Consider the following 27,741-nt stretch of genomic DNA (forward strand, 5'->3'; position numbering starts at 1 on the left):
ACATGAAATAGTCGACACTTTGTTATAAAATAGACTTTGTGTTAAATGATTTTGCCCAACTGTAGGCTAATGTAAATGCTCTGAGCGTGTTGCTATGATGTTCAGTAGGTTAGGTGTCTTAAATGCATATTAGACAATGATATTTTCAACTTGCAATGGGTTTATCAGGAAGTAACTCCACCATAAGTCAAGTAGCATCTGTAAATAGTAATCTTAAAATTAGGGATGGTGTCAAATTTCACCTCCCTATCCACCTGGTGACAAACAAAGGGCCACAGGTAGCAAGTGCTCAATAAATATGCAGTAAATTTAACAGAAAATCTGCTACCAATTTTCAATATTTACCTCTAAAATGTGAATGCAGAATAATATACTTCTCATATTTAGCAACTAGAAAAATACCCTGTATGATGAAGATGAACAGCACAGACCGCTCCTCAATGTGGACTCCAGCCAGGTATTCAATGGGGCTGCCTAGGCCTTGAGGAATCCCAGGATTTCAGCTGTCTCCCAAGTCACATCTGCAACTACTTGAAAAGCCCTGAAAACATAAGCTTAGACCTAGCTGAACTGGCTGAACTGGGCCTGCCCCAGAATACACCTTATGTTAGTGCTGGATCTTTCTTCAGAAGGACTTAAACTCTGTAGAGATTTCATCCCACATATAGTCACAACCTCCAAAAGAAAAGGCTGAGGCAGTCAGTCTCTTCATTTCACAGACCAAGAAAAGGTTAAATAGTGTATTTAGCAACAACACTGGGATCATAGTTTTAAATTCACATATGAACCAAAGTAACTAAAGTTCTGAGAGGCTATTTTTTTTTTTAAAGATATGCCTGTTCCCCATTCCCACACAAACTGTCTACCTCACCTCAAACATAGGCTGCTATCCAATAAAGACATAAGAGAAAGTTGTATTTCATTAGCTTTGTTTTAAAAAGTTAAGGAGAAAATTAGTTTCAGCTATCCTTTGAATAAAAAAAAGTTCTTAGAAAACTAGACACTGAGTCACTGAATTAATATATCCCTCCTGTGATACATGTTCAAAATCACACTAGTTATTACTTTAATTTTTAAACTATTTGATACAATGAAATGAGATTTCTATAGATATCAAGGACTCAAAGGACTTCTAGTTCTATAACTCCTAGTGTTTAGCTGAATCTACAATCCATAAATTCATAATATTCTTTTAAGAGATTTTCTTATGCCCTTACTTTTTAGGTTTTTAAATATATTTCAAAACAATCCCTGCCCAGCCAGGTGTGGCTCAGCGGTTGAGCGTCAACCTAGGATCCAGGCGATTGGGGTTCGATTCCCAGTCAGGGCACATGCCCGGGTTGCGGGCTCGCAGCCAATCAATGACTCTCTCATCATTGATGTTTCTATCTCTCTCTCCCTCTCCTTTCCTCTCTCTGAAATCAATAAAGATGTATTTAAAAACAACAACAACAACAAAAAAACAATCCCTGAACTGGCTTAGCAACCTATGACTCAGTAACACCCCCCCCCCCCAGACCTATATATTAAAACACCGATTGCTTCTAAAACTAGAAAACTCATTATTCCATTCTTGGCCAAGGTATACAGATCATGTAAAAGTTCATGTAGGTAAAAACTTGAAACAATATCAGAAAAAGAAATTGCTTTAAATGGGAAGTTCTGTTTGGAAAACTCATGAATTTCCCTAAATGCATTCAATTCAATTCAAGATATAGTTACCAAAAGTCCAATATAAGGTTCTTTAAAAACACTGTAAATAAGAATATACATAAATATAAGACTCTACACTCAAGGATCTTACAATAAATTTAACATCCTAAAAAACAAATAAGCCAGGCATTATTACTCATATGATGTGGTAATTTTAAATGATCAATATTTCTTATATGAAGGAATGATTTTCTTACAGTGCCTAATGTAAAATATTTCTAAATATCCCTAAGTAGTCATTCTTAATTTGATCATTTCCAATACTTCCATACTATCCTTAAGTCACCATGAAAATGAAATGTTATCCTAACTTTAAGATCTGAAGTTAAAAATAAAAATAGCCACATGCTTCACAAAGTATTAAGTTAATGAAATTTTAAGTTTTAGTATTTAGCATCATCCAACAGTATTTTTTAAATTAATATTTTATAAATGTAATAAATATAAGCAAAATCTGTCAATTAACTTCTGTGAATTAACTTCTGTGAATGACACAGGTCCTACACCTACTATTAGCATGTATGGTCTGTTAATAGTAAGCATACGGAATCAATATGTATGTTAAAAACGGGACCCATTTCCTTTTAAATTAAGCCACATGCAAAATCACCAGATATGATTTATACCTTAGTCTCTCGACCCATCATATACTCAAAGAGCACTTTTCGCAAATACTCAAACTCAGTAGGTTCTCCAAAGAGTGAGACATCAGTACGGTACAAATTGCCACCTGTCAAATAAAAAACAGGTAAAACTGTAAAGACAAAACTATATGAGCTACTTATTACTTAGAAAATAGACAAACTAAAAAACAACTGACAAAGAGACACATCATTCTTGTATTAATTATACTGTATTGCATGGTGCTGTACTGTATATACATGAAGCATTACAACTGGTACCCTCCCTTGTAAGAGAAAACAAGGATTATTACAGCAGCTTTATTTCTCACACTTTTCCTCTTCCTCCTCTTCTGATATGACAATTTTAAAAGACTATACTTAGGGAATACAAAGATTCCTTAAATCTTAAAAATTATGTGTTGGCTTCAGATATTCCACAACAATTAAAATTAACAATCATTTTTCTTTTATTAAGAGTTTAGTATCTCAGAATAGTATTCTAGTTTTTCTAGTATTCCAAACCAAAAAGCACTGAGTTGAAATCAAGTTTTCAGAATAGTTTTTGAAACACAAGATAAATCAAGTAACTTGAAAATGCATGAAATATTAATGTCATTATAGCAATTTTCAACTATTTTGATTCAGCATCTTAAAAAGACTACCATAATAAGTTATAGTTTATCTGTTAAGCTCTATTTCAATCTAAGAGTAAAGAATAAATACAGTTCAGATATGTGAAGTCACACTATGACAAACTTTAATCTGAGTAAGTTCATAATTATGCATTATGTGAAATCTATACTTGCATCCACTTCCAGTAGTATGGCACACCAGGTAATCTGAAAAGCCCTCTGCTACCAAGAAACATCTAAATGCTGCGTAAAAACATTCTCAGATCATAGGAAATCCCTAAAGGGATAGAGGAACACAGGAAAATAAAACCATAAAATTAATGGGAAGGCAAATGGGATCTGGGGATGCCTAGACAGTAAAAGCCCATATTGAGTTTTGTAAAGAAGCCAGAGACTAGGGGAATGCACTTATGCTATAATATAATACCAGTGGTTACCCTTGGGAAAAAACAGAGATAGGAGATTAAAGAGCAGCACAAGGAGCCTCAGAGGTACTGCAATGTTCTAGACAGCAGATTCACAGGTGTTAACTAATCTTCATACTTGATATTTACATCTCATGTATGTGTATGTTTGGAATACTTCATTTTTAATTAAATTTATTGGGGTGACATTGGATAATAGGATCATATAGATTTCAAGTGTGCACTTCTATGATACAAGATCTGTACATTGCACTGTGTGCCCACCACCCAAAGTCAAACTATCTTCTATCACCATATATTAGGCCCCGTCCACCCTCCATACCCCCTTCATTTTTTAAAAGTATGTATTTTTAGAAGACCCAATTCACTCAAACCACACTTTGCAAATATAGAGTACCAAGAACTAAATAGTGATAAAACACTATTTTCTCTTAAAAAATACATGTGTTTCATCCCTCTAGATCAGTGATTCTCAACCTTTTTCATCTCAGGACACACACAAACCAATTACTAACATTCTGCAGCATGGCAAAAAGTATATCTAACAAAAAAAAATAGGTACACTTTTGATTCACTCACACCGGACAGCTATTGTTGTGTTGGCTACAGTCATTTTTTATGTGACAATCTAAGGGAAAACAGGTCAGTGCCCCTGACTAACTAGTCAGGTATTGCATGTTTTGAAAAATTCTTACAGTACACAGGTTGAAAACTGCTGCTCTAGATCAACCAAATACAAGAGTTTACAATGTTTTTCACTTTTCAGAAAATAATTGATTTGTTTTAAACATTAAATTACTTATTTATAGCTATTTTCCTGGAGAAACAATTAATACTTTTTCCTGTATGGTGGGTGCTCATTTTACTCTTATTCTCTAAAGACACAGAATGGTAAAGAGATTAATGTGCATATTCAACCAGACAACTTGGGTTGTTGAGAGGATTAAATGAGCTGATACACATAATATATTTTATAATAGTGCTTAATGTTATATATGTGTTGGTTATTAAATAATCTATGTATGATCATTTTACAATTTAAACTGAGAAAAAATGTCATGTATGAAATCCTTAAGTTGACACTACCAAAAAGAGTCAATCCTGTTTCTATGCACTGCTGAGCACTGATTTAACAATTCTATGCTGCATGTTGACGGCTGTGGCAAACAATCTTTGTAGTAGTCTTCTCTGCAATGAGCCATAAGAAACTTCCAAATTGGTTTTCCCTTCTTTTTGAAATGCATTTTGGGAAGAATCCAAAGCAAGTCCTTATCTAATTTAATTAAAAATTGTGTAGTATCTTATGTTATTTCATAGCAATAAGCGCTTTCAAAAATATAATATAAAAGAATGCAAAATGGCTTAGCTTCATGCCCTAGTTCCTTCCATGAAAAAGCAGAAAGGTTTATAAAACATTTAGCAAAATAAAACTATTCTTAATGCAGTGAGGTAGTAAAACTGAGAATGGAAAATTGTTATGAGATCATTCAATGATGGTCATCTCAAGGGAACAACTACATAAAGACCCAAGCTCAGCTTTAAAATCCTTTGTAAGTAGCATACATTATTTAAATTGAGAATAATCTGTCCAAATTATCCTTCCCCAACTTGAATATAAGAATGCTTATGAAATTATTTTCTCCTTAAAGCCTCCTAAAATTTTGTAATTGTATCACTATTGTAACAGGAAAAAACAGAAGCACGTAAAATATATAACTGTGTAGGAGTGTGTGTAGTGGATTAGATAAATGTTTGCATACATACAGAAGAGTCTAGAAAAATATACATAAATTGTCAGGTAGGTCCATTTGGAGAATGGAAATAACGTGGGAACTTGTAGTTTCACTTATACACTGTAGCATTGTTTGAATTTTTAAACAACAAATATGCATTAACTTTGTTTTAGATTACTATTATTCTTTCCTTAGAACAAGCTGTTATTGGTGAATCACAAAGGTAAATATAATCTAGTTCGTTGTGAAAACTAGATTAGCAAAGACAAAAATAAAAATCACCCATAAATCAACCAAGAGATAACCATGGATAACATCATAAGAGGGATCATTCCTACCTTTGTAAGGTGTCCCCACAGTTGTTGCATATACGTTCTTTTCATATTTCTTCAAACGGTCTTCTAAATTGTGAATCTAGAAAATAATAAATATTTATTTTTTAATTTATCTTTATTGTTGAAAATATTACAGAGGTCCCCCTTTTTCTCCATTAACCTCTTCCAACCCCCACTCACTCCCCACCCCAGGCCTTCACCACACTATTGTCTGTGTCCCTGGGTTATGCATATATGCATATAAATTCTTTGGTTAATCTCTCCCCACATATCCACCCGCCCCACCTTCCCTCTGAGATTCGTCAGTCTGTTCCTTGTTTCTGTGTCACTGAATCTATTTTGTTCATCAGTTTATTCTGTTCTTTAGATTCCACATATAAGTGAGATCGTGTGATATTTGTCTTTCTCTGTCTGGCTTATTTCATTTAGCATAATATTTTCCAGGTCCATCCATGCTGTCCCAAAAGGTACAAGGTCCTTCTTTACATCTGCATATTTAAATCATATCATAGAATTCACATGGAGACTATATGTAAAAAAAAAAAAAAAAACTAATATAGCCACTAGATTTTTTAATGCTGAAAACAGCATATAGGCAAATAGAATACAAATGGCTTCTTAGATGTGACACCAAAAGCACAAAAGAAAAAATATATAAATTGGACTTCGATAAAAGTAAAACTTCTGTGCTTCTATAGACCTCATCAATTAAGTGAAAAGACAATCTACAAAATGGGAGAAAATATTTGCAAATCAGTATCTGATTAGGGATTGTATCCAGAATATATTAAGAATACTTAAACCTCAACAACAAAACAAATAACCCAACTGAAAAATGAGCTAAGGACTTGAATAGACATTGCTTGAAAGAAAATATACAAGCAGTTGAAAAGATGCTCAGTATCATTACTATTAGAAAAATGCCAATGAAAACCATAACAAGATACCACTTCATAATAGGAGGGCTATAATAAAAAAGCTTATTGGTGACAATGTGGAGAAACTAGAATCCTTATAGTTTGTTGGTGGGAATATAAAATGGTGACACTATGTAAAATAGTTTGATGGTTTCTCAAAAAGTTAACCATATAATTACCATATGATCTAGCAATTTCATGCCTGAGAATGTATCCCAAAGAATTGGAAACAGGCATTCAAACAAAAATGGTATATAATGTTCCTTGCAGCACTATTCACAATAGCCCAAAGGTGGAAATAACCCAAATGTCCATCAACTGATGAATGGATAAAGAAAATGTGGTATATCCATACAACAGAATATTACTCAGCCATAAAAAGGAATGCAATACTGATATGTGCTACAACATGGATGAACCTTAAAAACATCATACTAAATGAAAGAAGCCCGAAAACAAAAGTCCATGTATTATGCGATTCCATTTATATTAAATACTGAGAACAAACCCACAGACCCAAAAAGCACATTAGTTGCTGCCAGGGGCTAGGGGAAAAGGTATGAAGAGTGACTGCTCAATGAATATAGGGTTTCCTTTTGGGGTGATGAAATGTTCTGGAACTAGATAATGCATCGTGAATAAACTGTCAGTGAATCATGTGCTTTTAAAAATGTTTCAAATGGTTAATTTTTCTATATTTGAATTTTAAGAAAACTGGAATATCCCTGGATATTTAGCCTTCACACTTAGCCTGCTGACCTGACTCACCATTCCTCCAATTTGGAAAAAGACTACTAAAAATCACGCACCACAGATACACAAATACTGGTGTTTTTATGCCTGTGCATCCTTCTAGGTATACACACATGGTCCTATTTAACTCAAATTACTGGATAACAAGTGGACAAATCATATTAAGTCAAGATAATTTAACCACTAGAAAAAAATAGTAAAGATTGATGCCAATGTGTTTTCCCTCTGATAAAAGCAAAAATAATTTTTAGAACTTAAGTTATTATAAATTAAACAAACATAAACTGTTATCCAAAATGTTAAGCATTAGAAATAAGATGCAAATGTTCTTGTTTAAATATATGTAATCACAAATTCAGAGAGATGCCCTCTATAAATGTAAAACAAAATTGCAAAGCCAACTATTAAATCAGTTCTTTTTTAACTAGTTAAAAGAGATTCAAGTACATACTAATATAAATTAAGGAAGGTAGTTAAAATAAAAGGCACCAATTAGACCTGTACCTGTTCTCTGAACTCCTGCTCTTTCAACTTTGAATCACTGATCAGACTGGTCTTCTGTGCTAGTTGTGTCTGAAAGAACAAAAAGTCAGATCTGAAATGCATACGGGTTTCATCACTGTCTGGATACTTTACTACTCGGGAATTTTTAAAACTTAAAACGGTCTCTTTATGTTTTAACTTAAAACACAGAATGCTCCTGAAAATGCACCACCTCTAGTCAAATTCAATGAAGATTTAGTCTTACCTGTAGCTCCATAATTGTTACCTGAAAGTGGAAAAGAAAAAAATGAGTGCTTATTATAAAATTTTTAAGAAGCATTAAAATGGAGTAATAAGAAATTATAAGAAAATAAGAATTCAGTGATACAGTCTTAAGAGAGTGGTCAGATTTGAAATGAGACAATTTAAAATATTTGTTTTTAAACCTGGTCTATTTTGCTATACAAACTATTATAGTGTAAATATACACAAACATTGGTAAACACAAGAAATAAAAATGAAAGCTGCACAAACAGATTCTCAAACTGGGTCCCACATGGCCTGTGTGTACTTGTTGAGGTGCACAGTGGGGCAGGAAGCCACAGGGTAAACATGGCCTATCTTTCATAGCATCAATTTTACTTAAAGGCTAGGATTGCCCAGCCACAGTGGCTGAGTTGGTTGAGCATTTTTCTGAGCACTGAAAGACTGCTGATTCGATTCTCGGTCAGGGTGCATGTCTAGGTTTCCGGCCCAATTCACATGTGTGAGGCAGCAGACTGATGTTTCTTTCTCTCTCTTTCTTTCTCTCTCTCTAAGCATTTCCTCAGGTGAAGATTAAAAAGAAGAAGAAAAAATTGAGATTATAAAAATGCCTTGGTATACAGTGCCAGATAGCTCTGAATTCAGTCATTTTTCAAAATAATCCTATTACATTTGCATCTGACCCATTAACTAAAGAGAAAAATAGGAGTTGTTTTGTTTTAATCCTCACCCAAGGATATGTTTTTATTAATTTTTAAAAAGAGAAACATCAATGTGAAAAACACACATCAATCTGTTGCCTCCTGTACATGCCTCGACAGGGGATCGAACCCACAACCTAGGTATGTGCCCTGACCAGAAGTGGAACTTGCCATCTTTCTGGTGTACGGGATGACGCTCCACCCAACTGTGCCACCAGCCAGGGCAGGGACTGTTTTTCTTAATGACATATAATTAAAGACATTTCTATGTGACTACAAATAAGGCTATGTTATAGAGTAGCATATAAAATTCACATGAATTTTTAACACAAAAATATAAAAATCTAAAATTATCACACTTTCCATGGACCCTTTTGGCTACGCCTCAGGGCTGTGCAGTTCGCTTTCCTCTGCTGTTCTCTCCACAGAAAAGGTTGAGACACACAGTATAACAGAAACGTCTAGGCTTTGAAGTCTCCAGATTGGGTTTAAATACCCAATACAACAATGATTGTGTGAGTCTGAACATTTTATTTAACCTCTTTGAACCTTAGTTTCACTGTCTATAAAATAAAGGCAAGGTTTTTGTTAGGATGGAATGAGGTAGGTATGTGTTAGTAAGCAAGTCAAAGAATGGAAATGACAATGTTTTCAAGAAACGTGTGATGCGAAGTCCAGTTTCTCTCACTTTATCACTGCCAGAGTTTTCTTCCTGCTGATATTTCTTCTGCAGCTCCTCAAGTTGAGTCTGCAGGTCCATTACTTTTGCAGTCATTTCCTCTTCACGAGCCTTTAGAATTAAAAAAAAAGTTAATAAACATATCAAAAAGAGCCTAGAGAGACAGCACAGTATAGAGAAAACTACCTCTGTAGGACAAACACACACCTAAACCTGTCTGAGTCAGCATCTGTGCTAAAAAAAATTTGGAATTGGAATATTCATCAAATTTCCAAGTAATAAAGACAGGACAAGTGTCTGCTGAGTCAGGATCGAAACAGGAAAAACCACCGTAAACAGGTATCTGACTTAACAGGTGTTGACTTTGCCAGAACCAAGGAACAGTCCCAAAAGCAAACAAAATCAGATAGGCCCCATGGCATAAAATAAGGCAACAAACCACCACAGGACACATGGAAAATCTAATTTTAAATATCACTTGTCATGAATTTAGACCACCTGAAAAAGAATGAACCCCTTCTCTCAACATAAGCAAAGCAAGGATCTCCTTTGCAATCTCCACTAAGGCACAATTTAACCTAGCCACCACCCCTACAACGCCATTAACCAGAAATTGTAAATACACAACTGCCCGCAGTCTTGGTTTTCTTTTTTAATATGTCTTCATTGATTTCAGAGAGAGGAAGGGAGAGGGAAAGAGAGAAACATCAATGATGAGAGAGTCATTGATTGGCTACCTCCTGCACGCCTCCTACTGGGGATCAAGCCTGCAAACGGGGCATGTGCCCTGAGTGGGAGTCGAACCAAGATTGCCCATACTGGCCAGGCAGTTTTCTCTTTTTATTTTACCATCACATATCCTGTGTGGATGCCTTTGTCAATGTAGCTTAGCCTTGTTTGAAAGGATTATCTGTTAGCTACTTATTTAGTTAGGCCCAGGTTTTAATATGACAATTAGTTATGTAAAACCTTTCATTTGACAGTTGTGGGATATCGATCTAAAGCAAGCCCCCTAAGAATTAAAAAAGAATCCTTAATGTGTTATTTCTAATTTAAGAAACAGTTCTGTAATTTCCTTTGTAAAAACTTTCTAGTCTTTTTGAAGGGAGGAAAAACAGTACTGCTTGCTCTGAAGTAAAAACAAGAAAAACTAGCTAGATTGAATATTTATGCACATAAATGGAAATTATGTTTTAAAGACTAGTTACTATGCCAAAGCCAAAGCACTAAAATACAATCACTGTCAAAAAGAAACTAGTTTTGTAGCCAATACAGCTTTAGGAGCTACTTTTTCCCAGGGAAATTACTCTGAGGTTGGGACTAAGCAATTAGGTAAACTCCTTTACTTGTGCATACTCAATTCCTCCTTTGAGGGGTCACTACCTCTCTTCCCAAATAAATTCTTCCCTGCCCTGCCATGTGTCACCTCCTTCAAATTTACCAACTGTCTAGTATGAGCCAAGCATTTGGCTAGGTCCTCAAGACTAGAGATGAATAACAAAATCCCTGTCCACAAGATGCTTATAATCTAGGGAGAGTACAGATACATTAACACCTCTACACATATATGTATGTATGTATGTATGACAAAAAGCACACTATAAGTGAAGTGATATGGATGAGTACCAAAGAAAACAGATGCAATTAATTATAGTTAAGCAGTCAAGAAACAATGGTATTTTTTAAAACTTAACACATATGTGCTCTATGGAAGTATAAGAAAAAGTGAAATTATTCAAATCTTTTCATAAGGAGATCTAAAGCTCAAAAAGTATAAAAAGGTAGCATTTGTATGCATGTTTCATACCCTGGAATTCCAGCCTTTTCAATTACATTTAAAATTATTAGAATCTATTCCTGGCTGAGACTTCTACTGCTGCCATAGTCAGCTGAGACATGATTCTCTGATTTATGCATTTTTAATCATCAAATGGTTCTTACCACACAGTGAAATAAGGCTTGGAGTAACTAAAGAATCTGGAACCCAAAAAATAATAATTTACATTGTTTTACATTTGAAAATGTTCTCGAGTTCAAAATAGTCACTAGCACTTGTGGCTTATCTTCACAAACAAAAAATAACAATGATAATCCACCATTAGTGGAATAAGTACATTGAAACATTCTTCCACTAAATATAAAAGATCTGGCTTGATGCACTCCTTTTTCCTCCCCATCTTTTTCATCCCTCAAGACCAACCAAAACCATATAAATTGGGTAGGGATGAAATAAAGTTAACTGCCGTCCCCCACTCCCCCGGAAAGATCTCAACCAAGCTAAGTAGCCACACTGAAACATGCATTGCCTGGTTAGCAGAATCTGATTAGGAACTACAATCTTGGCAGAAATCAATCAGACTCCTTATAAATCTGCATACAGTTTAGAAATGCTAATTTGGGTAATACTGAACCAAAAACAAACAAACAAACAAAAACCTCTACATTAAACACACACACAAAACAGGAAATCTGACAGCCCAAGCCCAGTCTTCTTTAGCACTACCATGAAATCTCTTACAGCTAAATTTCAAAATAGAGAAAATAAGGTACATCAAGGATTTCTTCGTATCTTTTGGCTGTTCTTTTTAGATCATCTTCTTTCTCTGCAATTTTTTTATATAACTGATTTGTCTCTTCTTGATGGCTTTCCAAAAGTTCAGCCTCCACTTCCTGGGCTTTATCTAATAAATAAAAAATGGACACACACAAGAAAACACATTAGGTAAGAATTAGTATCTCTATCCCAATTTCAGTAAGAATCCATGTTCCGAATCAAATTTTATGAAAAATCAACTGACCAAAATGTGCCCTTTACACAGAGCAGGAGTGTCTCTATAAGGTAATTAATTCGCAAATGCTTTCAGGTTTACCCGCTCCTCTTCTTAGTAAGGCAAGCCATGGACAGGCAGCGAAGGTTCCATTAGAGAACTTTCTTGGGCAAGAATCATTTTTCTCCAATTTAAAAACTTAAAGCACTTAACACAGTGTGAAAAGACTAGGCTTAAATTATAGTCTCTGCTGATACTGACTTGTTCTTTATTGAATTTAAAATTTTCCTTACCGATGGTTTCTTTCAGGGTTGTTTCCAGCTCCTGTTCCTTTTGTGCCAGCTGTGTATGGAACTCCCTCATCAGCTGTTTTAATGTGGAATTGTGCTTCAACTCAAGATCTTCCTGCTCCTGCCTGGTTAGCAAAAATATAAAGTTAACCAATGCCATACAAAAAAACAAGCTGTAAAGAGTGACTTGGTCTTCACAACAGTGCATACAATGTGATCTCAGTAGGGCGTGTGTGTGCGTGCGTGTGCATGTGCAGGCAGAGTAAACTGTGGAAGGATACGTAAAGTATGATTATCTCTAGGGAATGGTCCTGGGGATTTGAAAACTTTTCTGTTCCACTTATAATTCCTTAGATACATACCTAATAACCATGATTTTACATGAAAAAAAGGGGGGGAGGGCTGTCCTAAATAGACACGGAGAAACACTTCCCCTGCCTGAAATTGTTTTTATATCTCCTCAGTATTTAACTTATTAGATTTATGTATAATACTTCAGGTAGGTGAAACTTAACTGTACAAAAAAGGGACTTAATTAAGGAGGACTGTCTTAAAAAATAGTCATGCTGAAAAAAAAACTTACTTGATTTTCTCTTCCATTTCTTGTTCATATTCTTTCCTTGTTATGTCCAATTCTTGCTGATGTTCCTTCCGCAACATTCGAAGATCTTTCTGCAACTTCACAATCTCCTTGCCCAGCTTCTGCTTCTCCTGTTCTGCTGCTGCTAATTTAAACTCCAGGTCACTGTGCTCAGCCTCCATGTTACTAAGCAATTTGGGTTGGACCACATGTGATTTGGACTTTTCTTCCCCACTTTCTTCCAAAATTTCTGTGGCTTTACTTTTTCCATCCCTCTGTTGTTGCAAAGCCTGTAATTTTTCATATTTTGAGGTCAACGCTTCCAATTCAACTCTATGTTCTTCCTTCTCTCTTACTAAGCAGGAATCCAGCTCTTTTATCTTTTGCTCCAAAGTCTGACAGGTTAGTTCCCTCTCCTGGAGGGTTTTCTGGACATCGTCAAGCACATTTTCCAAGTTTTGCTTTGTCCCCGTGTTATTTTTCCCTCCTCCTCCTTCCATGCACTGGGATACTATCAAGGAATATTTGTTTTTTTCTTCAAGTTCTTCTCGAAGGCGATTAATCATAACCTGATCCTCGTGCTGCTTTGCCTCGGCATGCTCCAGCTTTATTAAGAGCTCCTGGTATTTGCACTGCATTTCAGAATGAGAAGAAATTGTCTCTTCTTTGTCCTGCTCTAGCCTCTGCAATAGCTTTTCTTTTTCAATTACATTTCTTTGTAAAACACTGATTTTTTCCTCACATGCCTTCTGCACACAGCCATGGAAATCTGCTGCTTCTTGCTCACTACATGCTGCCACATTTTTTGCTGATCTGGGTACAACTGATGTTTCTGATTGTGGTGAACTTTCCACTGACTTAAGTTTTGCTTCCACGACGTGACTTTCTTTCTCTCTTTCCTGCAATTTTGTATTTAGCTCACTCAGGCGGCTTTCCATCTCTTTTTTATACTGCTGTTCCTTCTCTTCCATTTGAGATAGCAACTGCTTCTTGATGGCAGCAATTTTTTGTTCAGCTTTCTTCTTCAGTTCCGCTAATTTTGCAGCGCTCTCTAGCTCCAGTCTACCTTCCAGGGCCTTTAATGCCTCTTCTTTGCTCTTCACACTTGAATTCACACGGTCCAATTCTTTCTTCTTAGCTTCAAGTTCCGATTTCACAGAAGCCACTTGCTCTTCCAGTCTTAAGGCCTTTTCTTCGGCCTCTTTCACCTTGTTGGCCTTTTCTTCTCCCAGCTCCTGAAAGTGCTGAAGTTTCTGAACCATTTCATTCTGCTCCATATTCTTTTGCTGATTGTAATTTTTAAGAACTTCGTTCAAGGACTCGATTTCACTTGTTTTCTGAGCAACATGCTCCTCTAATTCCACAACTCTCGCTGTCTGAATTTTTAACTCAGCCTCTAAATGACACTCCTTTTTCTCCAGCTTGCTCTTCTTATCTTCCATTTCGCCCTCTAAACACTCAAACCTTTTATGTTGCTGGTCGAGGTCCTCCTTCAACAAAGCCATCTGCTCATCCTTTTCACCGGCTTCCTTTGTTTTTAACTCAAGCTGCACTTGCAGTTCTTTAATAGTATTTTGATACTGTGTAAATTTTGACTGTGCTTTCTTCTTCCATTCTGAGAATTTGTTAGATGAGTGATCTACCTGTTCAAGAGCAGAAATTTTCTCTTGACTCAGAGTTTCAACTTTCAAAGATAAATCTTGCACCCGATCCAGCAATTCATGTTTTTCCTCATCGTGCCGCTTACTCAGTGATAAAATGGCGGCGTCTTTTTCAGTTAGGCTGATACTATTCTGAAGTTGAGCGTTCAGATCAGTTAGTTGTTTACTGAGACTGCTGACTTCGGATTTTTTTTCTTTAAGCTCTTCTTTCATCAATGTGACAGCATTGATGTTTTCCGATAACTCTTTCTTCAGCTGTGTGATACAAGACTCCTTGTCAGAGGCGGCCTGCTGCTGACTGCCGCCCTCCTTCCGCAAGGCTTCCTTTTCTGTTATAAGACCTTCAATATCAGCCTTCATGTTCTTAATCTCATTTTCTTTTTCTTCTAACTGGTACACAGCCTGCTGGAAAGAACTATTTAGTGTACTTTGCTCTTCTGTTAGCTGTCTAAGTTGTGCTTCTAATTCAGAAACTTTGCAAGTTTTAATTCGTAGTGCCTCCTTAACTTTAGTTATGTGGTGCTGACAATGGGAAATTCTAGTGAGAACAGCATGAATTTTACTATTACTAAGGTTGACCAGTTCATCCGCTTTAGCCTGCAGTAAGGCTTCAGTTTTCTTAGCACATATATCCAGCTGAACTGCTAGCTCCTCAGGCAGTTTTTGGAATTCCAAGATTTTGTCTTCCAGGCTTTTCTTACTTCTTTCATGTGAAGATTTCAACCTCTGAAATTCTTCATCTGTGGCTTTCAACTTGTCAGTCAACTCGGAAACTTCAAGCTTATCTTTCTCCGACAGCGTCTGCAGCTCAACTACACGCTCCTGGAGACATGCATTTTCCTTCAGAGAATGCTGCAAGCCAGCTGCCAGCTCTTTCAGTTGCGCTTTCAGTTTCACTTCATTTTGTGAGAGAGAATTTATCTGGGCAGACTTCTGGGTGACTTGTTCCTGTAAGTCCTTTATTACCGCACCCTGCTTACCGCCCTCCTCCTTCAACCACGCCATCTCCTTGTTCATCTCTTCTTTCTCACACCCAAGTACGAGGATCTTTTGCTTCAGTTCTACTACCTCTTGTTCTTTCTCCTGTAACTGGGTTTCATGTTTTTCCTGAAGTTCCTCAGCTTGCTGAGTAAGTTTCTTCTCCCAGGCTGATCTCACATCATCAAGTTCCCGCCTATGCACCTCAGTGAGACTCTCTATTTGCTCCTTTTGGTTTGCTTCCAGCCTTGACACGGCATCATGGATTCCCGCTGAGTTAGCCTGTGCCATTTCCAAAAGCTTAGCGTTGAACTGTTTTTCTTTCTGACTAAGCTCTAGAACGGTATTCTCAAGCTCTTTTTTAAGCTTGGCTTCCTGATCCAACAATTTCTTCTTTAGCGTTTCTTGCATCTCCTTTGCTTTCTGCTTAATTTTTTCCATCTTTTTCTCTTGACTTTTAAATTTGGTTTCATATTCCTCATGCAAAACACTAATACTGTCCTCCTTGGCCAACAGTTTCTGCTGGAGCGCTTCAATTTCTTTGCTCTGACCTTCTCTCATCTGTAAAATTACATTTTCCTTTTCCATCAAGATTTGCTTTGTCTGCTCCTGCTCAGTGTTACTGTCTTTAAGCTGGGACTCACACAGCTCGGTTAAAGATTTCACTTTTTCCTCCATTTCACTGTTCTGTTTTTCCAGTTGCTGCCTTAAATCCTGCACCTGGGTTTTGTAAGTGTCTAACTCAATACAAACATCTTTCTTTTGTGTTTCAACTTCAGCTACCTGCTTTGTAAGAAGAATTCTTTCTGCTTCCAAATCCAACAACTTCTGCTGCAGCTGGGCCAGCTGTTCCTCGTATGCTTTTGCCTGCTCATGCGTGGTACTCTGGTGTGACTGAAAAAGGTCCAGTTTAGCAGATGCCTGCTGGAGCTCCCTTCCAGACCTTTTAATATCTTCCTCCAAGCCCTCCACACGAGCCTGGTGCTCTTTCAGACGCTTATCCTTCTCCTCCAGGAGAAGCCCGAGTTGGTTGATCTCATCTTTCAGTGCCTTCTCAGTTCGCTGGATAGACAGCTCTTGCTCTTTAATAATATTGTCCACTTGTTGCTGGTGGTGATTTTTCTGTTCATCCAGCTTGGCCTCTAACTCCTGCTTCACTGTATCTGCTTGACTCTTTAATACAGAAAGCTCTCCTTCGAGCCTGTCACGGGCCTTTAATGCTTCCGCCAGCTCAGAAGACAAAGATTCCAGCTCTGTTTGCTTCACGTCCAGCTTTTCCAACGTCCTTTCATTCATCTCCTCTATGTGGGCCTGAAAGAGACTCTCTTTGTCTTTCAACAATGTTTCTTTCTCTTGTTCATACTTTTCCCTAAGCTTTTCCATTTCAGTCTGATGCTGCTGCTTTAAGACTTGGAGTTTTTCAGTCCAAAGGTTATCCTGCTGATGCTGCAGGTTTTCCAGTTCTGTCTTGTGTTTTTCAACCATGATTGTAACTTCTTTATTGTGCTTATTCTTTTCAGCTTCCAAATGAATAGCCAAATCTTTTGAATGAATTTTGCTTTCTTGTAAGCTTTTTTCCAAAGAACTTTCTAATTCAAGAATTCTCTGTTAATAAAAACAGATGCATTTTTATTAAGTACAGATTTGTTTATTAGCAATGCTACACATGACATGATGTCTACACCTATTTAAAGATTAAAATTTAGATAAATAACTCTACACATCACACCAAACACTAGAAAGGACCAAGAATCTATGCTCAATTCCTAAAAGAATAACATAACAAAGAAAAGATTCTATTTTTAACACAACTCATAATTCCAGATTCTTTCTACCTACATTGGTAACTATTTCCACTACCTATATTTCAAGAATATTTTCACAGAATAGTCAATAAGAAATTCAATAAGAAATAAATTATAAAGTAGATAACTGTTGGTGGAAAGAAGGGTATTTTTTCTGTGTTTTTTAAGACCTATAATAGTATTCTACTACTTTCATAATTTAATTTTGGAAGAAAAATAATGTATTTGATTTTTCTACCCCAAAAGCTATTGAATGTCAGAGCAGATCTTTAGGAATTACCAAATCCAATCTCTTCATGTAACAGGTGAGAAAATTAAGGTAAAATTAATTTACAAAGCTAGTAATTGGAAGATCTAGCCTGAGTAACCATTCCCCTCCATCATGCCATCTTACAAAAATGTTGAAAATGGGAAAATAAAGCAGTTTAGAACTATGGGTAAGAAGTGTGACTGTTTCGCTGTCTAAATCAGAACAAAAAATCTAAATAAATGACATCAGTTTATTCAAAACAGGGCATACAGAGAGAAGGACCAGAGGGCCTTAAAAATGTGCACACTGAGACATACATACAAATGTTTATTATAGGGGTATGTTTAATATGGGAAAATTGGGAAAAACTTAAATGTAAAAGCAGGGCATTGGGAAAACGAAACTATGATACAGAGAATAAAGTACATCCAGGACATGACATGAGGTAAAGCTGGACAGGCAGGAAGGTACCAGGGCAAGGGCTGCCTACAAAGTGAGGCCACTTCCTAAGGATCAGGGTGAGTAAGCAATGGAGTGGAGATTCTACAGAGTGTGAGAGCAAGGAATCAGGGTGAGCGGCAGACAGCAATAGAGCCAGCTAAAGGCAGAGCCAGGAGCACCCTGTAGCAAACACCGAACCTCTCCCATGAATAGCTATTACTACCAAAAATGAAGTGCATGTAAATGTAAATCTAACCCAGTAAAACAAACGCTTCTCTACAACTGGAGAGAGAATTTAGTTCTCATGTTCAAACAATTTCACAGCTCTGGAACCTGAATATCATATAAACTTACAGTTCTATAAGTCTCTGCTTCTTGCTGAATGTCCTGAAGTTTATTTTCACTCTCTGTGAGGATTGCTTTTTTCTGCAACTCTAACTCTTCCAGGGCCAGAGATTCTTGGTGTTCTTTTTCCTTGGTGATCTTCAAATATTCTGATTGACATTTTTCCTGTGCCAAAAGCAATACCACCTTAGACGCACATAAATCTTCAGCATTCCCAAAGCACTTCTATAGGAATCATACATTTCACTTGATCTGCACAGCAGCCCTGTGAGGTAGGCAGTATCATCACCTCTCTCTTCCCATGCTCTAGTCTAAAGAAACAAGGCACTAAGGGTTTTAGTGTGGTCAGGCCAGTCTTTGCCACAACTACTATTGATATGAAAAATCTCCTCCCAGTAACCCCACTACATCTGCTATTTTTCCACTACTTAAAATGTTGTGGAAAACACTACTGCATGTGAAAGGTCACACAATTGTCGCTACCTCCTCACTGCACTCCACTTTCCTGTTTAAACTCTAGGCAGAGAAACTAGATTATAAATTTATATAATTTGTGAGAAACACCTTATTATAATAGAGAGCCTTACATGGAAAACCAGTCAAAATCAGAGGATGACATATGAATACATGAATTAGGTCCATAAAATATCTATAAAAGCCTACATAACTCTTTTCAGATGATCTGGGCTCCTTTACTGTACCATGAATCCTGAAAAGCTTCTTCGATTGCCCTTATTATATATCAACATCCACCATTTGAAAAGAGAAGCTCCAGAGAGCACTTTTAACATTTATTGGCTTTGGACTCCAATTAAGTATACCTATCTATACCTACTGCTTAAGGTTTGTATTGCCAGCTAGCTGCACTATTTTCAGTTCACTACACTCTGGTGAAGCATATTGCTTTAAGCAAAGATTTTGTAGCATATTATAGATTGATAAGAAAATATTAGTTTCTAATCAATTTTAAATATACTATATTCTTAAATGTGAACTACATTTTTTTTTATTGACTTGAGAGAGAGAAAATGAGAGAGAGAAATATCGACTTGTTCCACTAATCCATGCATACACTGGTTGCTTCTTGTATGCGCCCTGGCCAGAGATAGGAGCCTGCAACCTTGGCTTATCAGGATGACGCTCTAACCAACTGAGCTATCCGGCTAGGGCTAATGTACACTATATTTTAAATGCATGTCTCATGTGCACATAAAAATAAGAGAGGAAATTTCACAAGTCTGTTGAATTCTGACTCTCAACTCAAAGCTAACTTCCTGAAGAAACTAGATAGAACAGGGGAGTCAAAGGGCACAGGTGCATGTGTACATGTGTGTGCTTTTTATGGTGTCTATGTCCTGCTCTCTCTATTCAGAATATATCTGAATATATCAATTCCTAGAACAAAGTTTTAACAAGGTGAGTGTTCAAGGCTAATACCCCAAAAAGCCCATTACTCCAGCACAAAAACCCACAGTCAGTCTTATGAAAAGAATTTTTAGTGCCATTCCCAGCTTCATTTACATCCCACTGTGTTCCTTCATTTCCATGCCACTATTTTATTTATTTACTTATTTTTTCCAAGTATAGTTTACATTCAGTATTATTTTGTGTTAGTTTCAGGTGCACAGCATAGTGGTTAAATAATAATATACTTTACAAAAGTGGTCTCCCAATATTTCAAGTTCCCATCTGATATGGTACATAGTCATTACATTATTATTGACTATATTCCCTATGCTATACTTTACATCTCTGTGACTGTTTTGTCACTACCAATTTATACTTCTTAATCCCTTCACCTTGTTCACCCAACTTCCCAATTCCCTCCCTTCTGGCAACCATCAGTTTGATTTCTGTGTCTATGAATCTGTTTCTATTTTGTCTGTTCATTTATTTTGCTCTTTAGATTCCACATATAAGTGAACTCATATGGTATTTGCCTTTCTGTGTCTGACTTATTTCACTGAGCATAGTATCTTCTAGGTCCATCCAAGCTCTGGCAAATGGTAAGATTTCATTCTTTTTTATGGCTAATATTCCATGGTATGTATGTACCACCACTTTTTTAAAAGATTTTTAAAAACTGATTTTGAGACAGAGAGGAAGGGAGAGGGAGAGAGAGAAACATTGTGAGAGTGAAATATGGATTGGCTGCCTCCTGTACACCCCTCACTGAGGACTGAGCCTGCAACCTAGGTATGTGCCCCTGACTGGGAAAAGAACCATAAGCTTTTTTTTTTTGGTGCACGGGACAATGCTCCAACCAACTGAGCCACCCAGCCAGGGCTGCATTGAAAGCTTTTTTAAATTATACATGTTACCGTATGGATAATAACTTCATATAAAAACAAACTAAATTTTTGGCATTAACACTTCTTACAATAACTTATATTAAAGGCTTTCACAATTCAAGAAAAAAATGTTTTTTCATTTTAAACTTTCAAATTATACTGCTCCAAAAATCTTGTTTTTGATTTTCTGGTTGTTGATTTGGTTAGTTCAATCAGTTGTTTTTTATTTTATTTTTATTTTTTCAACATCATATGGATTAAAAATTACTAGTGAAGTTATTCCACTTAAAATGAGAAGTGCTTGGTTTTCTTCTTTAAAATGCATTTCAGACAAAACTTCCTGGGCCGTGAGCTCGGCTCCATTATGTCTGGTGAATTTTTACACTTCTCCCTGAACTACAGAGTTGCTGGCTCACAGCTTCAGTTAACCTCTCTACTCCTTTACTTCTCCTTAATCACAGCCTACTGCCAGGGTGAGAGATGATAAACAACTGATCAATGAAAGCTTGTTACATCAGTGAATTTAATTTCCACACAATACTAAGTTACCAGCTCTGACAGCCCCTTTCCTGCCTACATTCTGTCCCTGCTTAACTCAGAGGTCAACGCTGCCAGTAGTCTGACCTCAAGCTAGAAGCCAGGGGTGAGGAGATGACAACTTTATAATGCTGTGAAGTTTACCTACGGGGAAAAAAAATACTTACAAGGGCTACTTTCATTTGCTCCTGAAATTCTCTTTCCTGGGTCTGAAACTTCTTGGTCATCTCCTGCTCTTTGTTAGCCAATTCTTCTTCATGAAGCTTCTGTAGTTTAGCAATTTGTTCTGAGGATTTCTGAAAATCAGCCAGATAGTTAAAGTGAAACACCCAGAATAAAGTATGTAACTCTACCACCAAATAACACTTTGTTACAGTTTATTATCAAGCTATAGCTTTTTAAGAGAAAAAATCAGAACATATTTCCTACATAAATCAAAAGTCACCCAAGTCTCAATAGTTAAAAGAAAAACCAGTAAAGTATTGTTCCACATTTAAGACAAGGAGAGCTGCTGCTGCAGTAGTCAGTCCTGTGGGGTTGAAGCTCCTCTTCCACATCTTGCAGGGATTCCTTCACCAATCAAGATCGGGAATCACGCAGAGGAAATAAGGATGCCCGCAGAGAGGGTGCTCCACTATGGTCAAGTTGCCCAGGCTGCACCAATCTAATTATGCCTAACTTTCCAGGCACGTACTATTTATTAAAAACTATTGACCTTGCCCTGGCTGTTGTGGCTCAGTTGGTTGGAGCATCGTCCCATACACCAAAAGGTGGTGGGTTCAATTCCCAGTCAAGGCACACACCCAGGTTTCAGGTTTGATCACTGGTTGGGGGCAACTGATCAATGTTTCTCTCTCACATCAATGTTCTTCTTTCTCTCCCTTCCTCTCTCTGAAATCAATTTTTTTTAAAAGTTTAAAATACTGACCTTATTCTTTCTCTGATAGAAAGACTTAATCTTACAAAAAAATGTCAAACCTTCCTAAATAAATGTAAAAATATAATATAATCATATAAAACTACCAACAAATGGGGTGGGGTCCACTAGACAAAATAAACATGTAAGAATAGCCAATATTCTTCTGGAAAATAAGAGTAATAAGAAGAGGTTATTAAACAGAACATATTATAAAACTAGAATAATTAAAACTGTGTAATACCAGCACATGGTCAGAAAAAGCAGTTGAATAGTACAGAGAATCCAGAAGAAAAAAAAACCCATATAGCATATAATAATTCAGTGTGTAATAAAGATAGCATGTCATGTCAGAGGGAAAAACATGGATTATTTTAAAAAATGATTTGGAGACTACTTAGTAGTCATCTGGAAAAAATTAAAGTTGGCTCCCCCTCATCCTTATACTAAATAAATTCCAGTTGAATCAAAGACTTAACCATAAAAAATAAAAGCCTGTAAGTGCCAGAAGAAAACATAGAATTTTAAAAAATGATCTCAAGTGAGAATGTATTTTCAAAGAACAACAAAAATCCAGACATCATTTTTAAAAAAGAAAATTTTCCGCATGGCCAAAAACAAACAACATAAACAAAGTCAACAAGTAAAAAACAGGAAAAGTTATTTTGATAAAAGCATCTTATATCTGAATAGATAATTCCTACCATAAATAAAAAGCCTCTATAAATCAGTAAGAAAAAGACCAAGAGCCCAACAGAAAAATGAGTCATGATTTGACCAGGTAATGCTGAAAGAAAAACTATAAATTCTTTTTAAACATATAAAAATATGTTTACCATACTGGTAAGAGATATGAACATTAACATTACAATGACATCTTTCTTTTAACTGATAAGCTTGGAAAGATAACAAAGTTAGGCAATACCTTCTTTGCAAAGGTATTGCTTGTGAGAATATAAAGTGTTCTCCATAGAGTTTGTAGCAACTATGAATAACTTAAAACTACACATAAATCTTTGCCTGAGTAATATTCCACTTCTGGGAATCTATCCTGAAGAAATATACATGTGAGCAAATATGATAAGGATATTCATCATCTGTAATAGTAAAAAATAACCTAAATATCCATTAAAAGCCTGATTAAATTATGAAGCATTCATATAATGAAATCCCAAGAAGTCTTTAAAACAAATGGGCATCATTATCAATTACTAATGACAAGGAACAATCTCCAAAACAGATTATTAAGTGGAAAAAGCAACATATAGAACAGTATATTTAACATTCTTTTTTTTTTATTAAAAAAATTAAAGAGAAGATTTTAAAACATAAGAGAGAAATTACATGCAGAGACTATCTCTGGGAAGTATATCCAAAAAGATATTAAGTTCATTTCTCTATCAAAGTGGTTTTTTTCCTGTATCCTGATCATGTAATGGTCAAGGTCTGAAATACAAAATAACTCTTCCTTATACTCATAGATTGTGGGAAGAGCATAAGGCTCAAGTTTTCAAATTACTGTAGCCCATTTCAATGTAGGATGGTTCTTACTTTCATTATATCAACAACCTCCTGCTTCGCCTGACTTAATTCTTGTTGAAGACTGATGCGTTCCTCCTCACTTGTTTTTTTAATAGCTTTTATTTGTTCATCCATTTCTGCCTTCAATTTTCTCCGTGATTCTTCTGTTTTTTGGGCTGTACTCAAGGCTTTTTCAAGTTCCTCAAAAGCTATAATGAAAACAGAAGAAAACAAGTATCTCAAGAAATACTATCATTGAGCTAAAGTGTTTTATATTCAATTTATGGAAACTAAGAGCAGCAGTAGCAGGACAGGTTAAAAAAAACTCATCAGTGTTTAAGCCAGGAGATATTTCTGAGTGGTTCAACAAAGCCACATTAAGTTCTGGATTAGGATCTTACAATTGCTTGTATGAACTTAAACTCAGAAGTTTGAAACAAATATTAAATTACTAACGGTTCCCCACTCTACCCAAAAATGCCCTTATGGATAGCAAACTCAAAGAAATAAAGACTTGTACCTACCTCTGCACTATGCAATTTTAACTGTGTGGGTTTTTTTGTTTGCTATGTAGTTCTTATCTATTATCAATAATCAATTAATATTATTATGTATTCACTAGGACATTTTTAATGGAAAGATTATTCTTTGACTAATCTTATTTTTTAAAACCTGTTAACCATATAATAAAAGAACAGTTTTTTTTCAACATCTTACTGGCTGGATCACATATTAAACAATGTACTTCGAAATGAAACCTACTGCCTGTATAAGTTTTGAACTAGGGCTATTAACTGGAAAACTTTACCTGATTCAACAGTATATAGAAAAGTACTATCAGCAGGGAGTTCTTAGGTGAAATAAGTAAGAATTCAGGGCCTGTAAAAACACACATCTAGCCCAGAGTATTACTATCTTTAAGGAGGCCAAACAACTCACCCAGCATCAAAGTTAGATGGGTTGGGTGCAACAGATGGGTAACTTGGCACCAAAAATATGTATGCGTGTATGTTTATGTATATTTGTGTATATATGTCTGTGTATGTGCATGTATGTGTGCACTGTATATGCATGTGTGTGTATCTACTGGCATAATGATCCCTATAAAAGCCATACTGCTATTATATTCTAGCTTATTTCCTCTAGTCCTCACAGAAGTCAGACTTTTCTTTACCATAGAGATGGACTATAAATAAAACATCAATTATCAAGATGGGCTTTAATCCTATCAAGAAATATATGCAGGGGGGTCAGTTCACTGACATCTGTGTGGCATTTTCACTCCCAATGGTATAAGAAATGTAGAACTTCAACCTACGGCATCTGGGGGAAAAGAGCCCTTTTATTAACCACACCGTGGCTTAACGGAGAGTAGTTTAAGCACAGGAATTTCATACCTGAACACAAGAACTGTTCTAAAGAATTCTCTTAATGGCAAATTGCATTAGTACAGAAAAAGGCAAGAGAAAGGCTGAATTCTACTAACAACTGGGAAACATAACTTAATTTGCTTGACACTTATTAAACAAAAACTTCTCTGTGCAACCATGTATCTTTGATATAATAAGAAACTTATCTCATTTATTCATTTTATATGCCCAAAGCATAAAACTAATGCTCAAATATAGTCTAAATTTCAAAGAAACATTAGTTAGCTGAAATGATTTTTTTAAAGATTCCTATGCTAGTTTTACTGGTATTTGCCTGCAAACAGCAAGATGATGATAATCCTTAGATATAAATATGTTGGAAAATAAAGTATTTAAAAGACATGTTGTTTTTGTTTTATTTAGATATTCCTTTACTATAAATTCTAGTGTCGCCCTGGCTGGTGTTGCTCAGATGGTTGGAGCATCGTCCTGTGCACCAAAAGGTTGTGGGTTTGATTCTGGTCAGGGCACTAAAGTAGGTTGCAGGCTCAATCCCTGGTCGGTGTGCAGGGCGTATACGAGAGGCAACGGATCGATGTTTCTCTCTCACATCACTGTTTCTCATTCTCTCTCTCTCTCTTCTCTCCCTCACTTCCACTCTCTAAAAATCAATAAACATATCCTTGGGCAATGATTAAATTTTTAAAACTTCTAGTATCAAGCATAAAGAAATATCTCTTACTACTGACAAGAAATTTAGTTTCCTAATTTCTTAAAAATCAAGTAAAGTGATCAATTATGGGAAAGAGATTCTGTAAGAGTGCTTACTGCTTAGTTTGTGCTGAAGGTTTAAATGTGGGAAAGGAAAAAATGGAAAAAGGAATGACTGTTTTTCAATGCTTGGATGTCATCAGCATCTTTGCATTATGGTTATTATTCAGCATGTAAAATTGTAACTTAGCATTTCTAAGCACTTCACAAAAATATTTTAAATCAGGCTCTGGAGAATCTGAAGATACTTTTGATATTCTTCCAGCAAAACAGTTTTAAATGAAAAGCTTTTGTCACTTAAGCAAAATAAAACAAAACTGTATACAGTGATACCAAGGGAATTTTCCTTGTTTTCATTTTTAAAATTCCAGAATCCAGTACAGTATAAAAATAGATGTAGTGTTCCCACTCTTTCAAACAAAAAAATCCATGCCACAAAGCTCCGATTTAGATATACTTTTCCAATAATTAAGTTTTCTAACCACAATCAGTTTAATCCACTGAAAAAGTTTTCCTAAGTAATTTGATTATCCATCATAATAATTAAATAAGGATAAATCTGGTTCTGCAGTTCTTTTCGTCTAAATTTAATATTTTCTCCCACCTTCTGCTACCATGTCAGAGAACCAGAGATCTTTTAATTCACTGTCCTCATTCAAATGCAAGAACTGAGGCACCCAACTTTTTTCCTCAGATGATAAATCAACCTGAATATGTAGGCTTGATGGTAAAACTTTAAAATTGTATTTAAGGAACAACCCTTACCTCGCATTATTTTTTAAAACTAACAATGCTGACATTGATCGTGTTCAGGTAAGCAATAATATATCTTACTAAACCAGAATTTCTGAACCATTCAATTACTGATGGCTTCTGACTCAACAAAATGCAGCATGTTATACCTCTGGTACACAAAAACTCAACTGCTTGCCACTTCCATCCTGCTTTACAAAATTTTAAGTACAAAAAAATAAATAAATAAAAGCATTACAACGCATTGCATATATCCACATACAGAAAACCTATTTCAAACATTCTGGATTCTACACTGGAACACAAATGAAGCCACTTCCTTACAGGAAGTCTGTCTCCAATGAGTCCCATTTCAGTGCTGGAGGACACATTGAGAGTTTACTTACTAACCAGAAACGTCTCACCTTCTGATGCTGCAAAAACCAGATACAGTAAAGTGGTGTCCAGAATGAAACTATGCTAGGATTTTCATGTGAGTACTAAAGAAGCATGTTCTGAACATCTACATTATTTATCTTGCAATTACCAAGGAAGGACAAGTGAGTGGGGAGAACAAACGGGAGCATCAGCCACAGCTGATGAGTCTCTGCCAACATGCAAGAGCGCGCGGGGAAGCCATGGTCACGGCACACACACCAACAGGAGGCTAAGCACGAACTGCCATCGAATGTTGCAAGAACACGCTGTGTTCTTCCAAAGCAAAATTCAATGTATCTCAGGCAATTTTTATTTAAAAAACAAAACAAAACAAAAAGAACTCTGAAAATATTACTAGGCAAAAATTTATTGAACCTTAAGAATAGTCCTCTGCCAAAAGTAAATTGTGGAAGAGGCGTTTTATTGCTGTCTCCTCCCTTTCCATTGCAGGTGTGGTTTGTTCACGTCTACGGGAATTATAAAAGGGACAGATGCTCACTGCGAGAGTTAAGTGAGAAATGTCGGCAACAGCTCAATAATCCAACCACTCGTTCCTCATGCATTTACTGGGTGTTTGCCACCTGCCAACCATAGGCTAGGCACCGGGTGACATAAAGAACATTTTCACACACTCAAAACACACAGCTGAAGTAGTAGGAGAGGAAGAGAAAGGAAAGAATGAATCCCTCGGTAAAGGCAGGAAGAATGTGGCATTTGCTTCTGCCACCTCATCACCTCACCTGCCCTCATTCATCCTCAGTGCCCTTAATGACCCTGACAAATGCCAGA

At 36.1% G+C, this 27,741-nt stretch overlaps 1 protein-coding gene across 6 annotated transcripts in view; it reads right to left on the reverse strand.

Moving 5' to 3' along the window:
• The window catches only part of GOLGA4 (golgin A4), a 79,003-nt gene that overhangs the window by 8,205 nt on the left and 43,057 nt on the right, over positions 1–27,741 (reverse strand). For all 6 annotated transcript variants that reach the window (XM_087824868.1, XM_087824867.1, XM_087824864.1 and 3 more), the window contains 11 exons: positions 23,672–23,850; positions 21,372–21,500; positions 18,386–18,541; positions 12,900–17,140; positions 12,320–12,441; positions 11,809–11,939; positions 9,268–9,369; positions 7,880–7,900; positions 7,636–7,704; positions 5,465–5,540; positions 2,340–2,443 (listed from right to left, as the gene is read on the reverse strand). In XM_087824868.1, the coding sequence (XP_087680994.1) occupies positions 2,340–2,443; positions 5,465–5,540; positions 7,636–7,704; positions 7,880–7,900; positions 9,268–9,369; positions 11,809–11,939; positions 12,320–12,441; positions 12,900–17,140; positions 18,386–18,541; positions 21,372–21,500; positions 23,672–23,850 (5,330 nt within the window). The remainder of the gene's footprint in view (positions 1–2,339; positions 2,444–5,464; positions 5,541–7,635; positions 7,705–7,879; positions 7,901–9,267; positions 9,370–11,808; positions 11,940–12,319; positions 12,442–12,899; positions 17,141–18,385; positions 18,542–21,371; positions 21,501–23,671; positions 23,851–27,741) is intronic.

The sequence above is a fragment of the Miniopterus natalensis genome, chromosome 15, assembly GCF_054644295.1.
Source record: "Miniopterus natalensis isolate mMinNat1 chromosome 15, mMinNat1.hap1, whole genome shotgun sequence".
NCBI lineage: Eukaryota > Metazoa > Chordata > Mammalia > Chiroptera > Miniopteridae > Miniopterus > Miniopterus natalensis.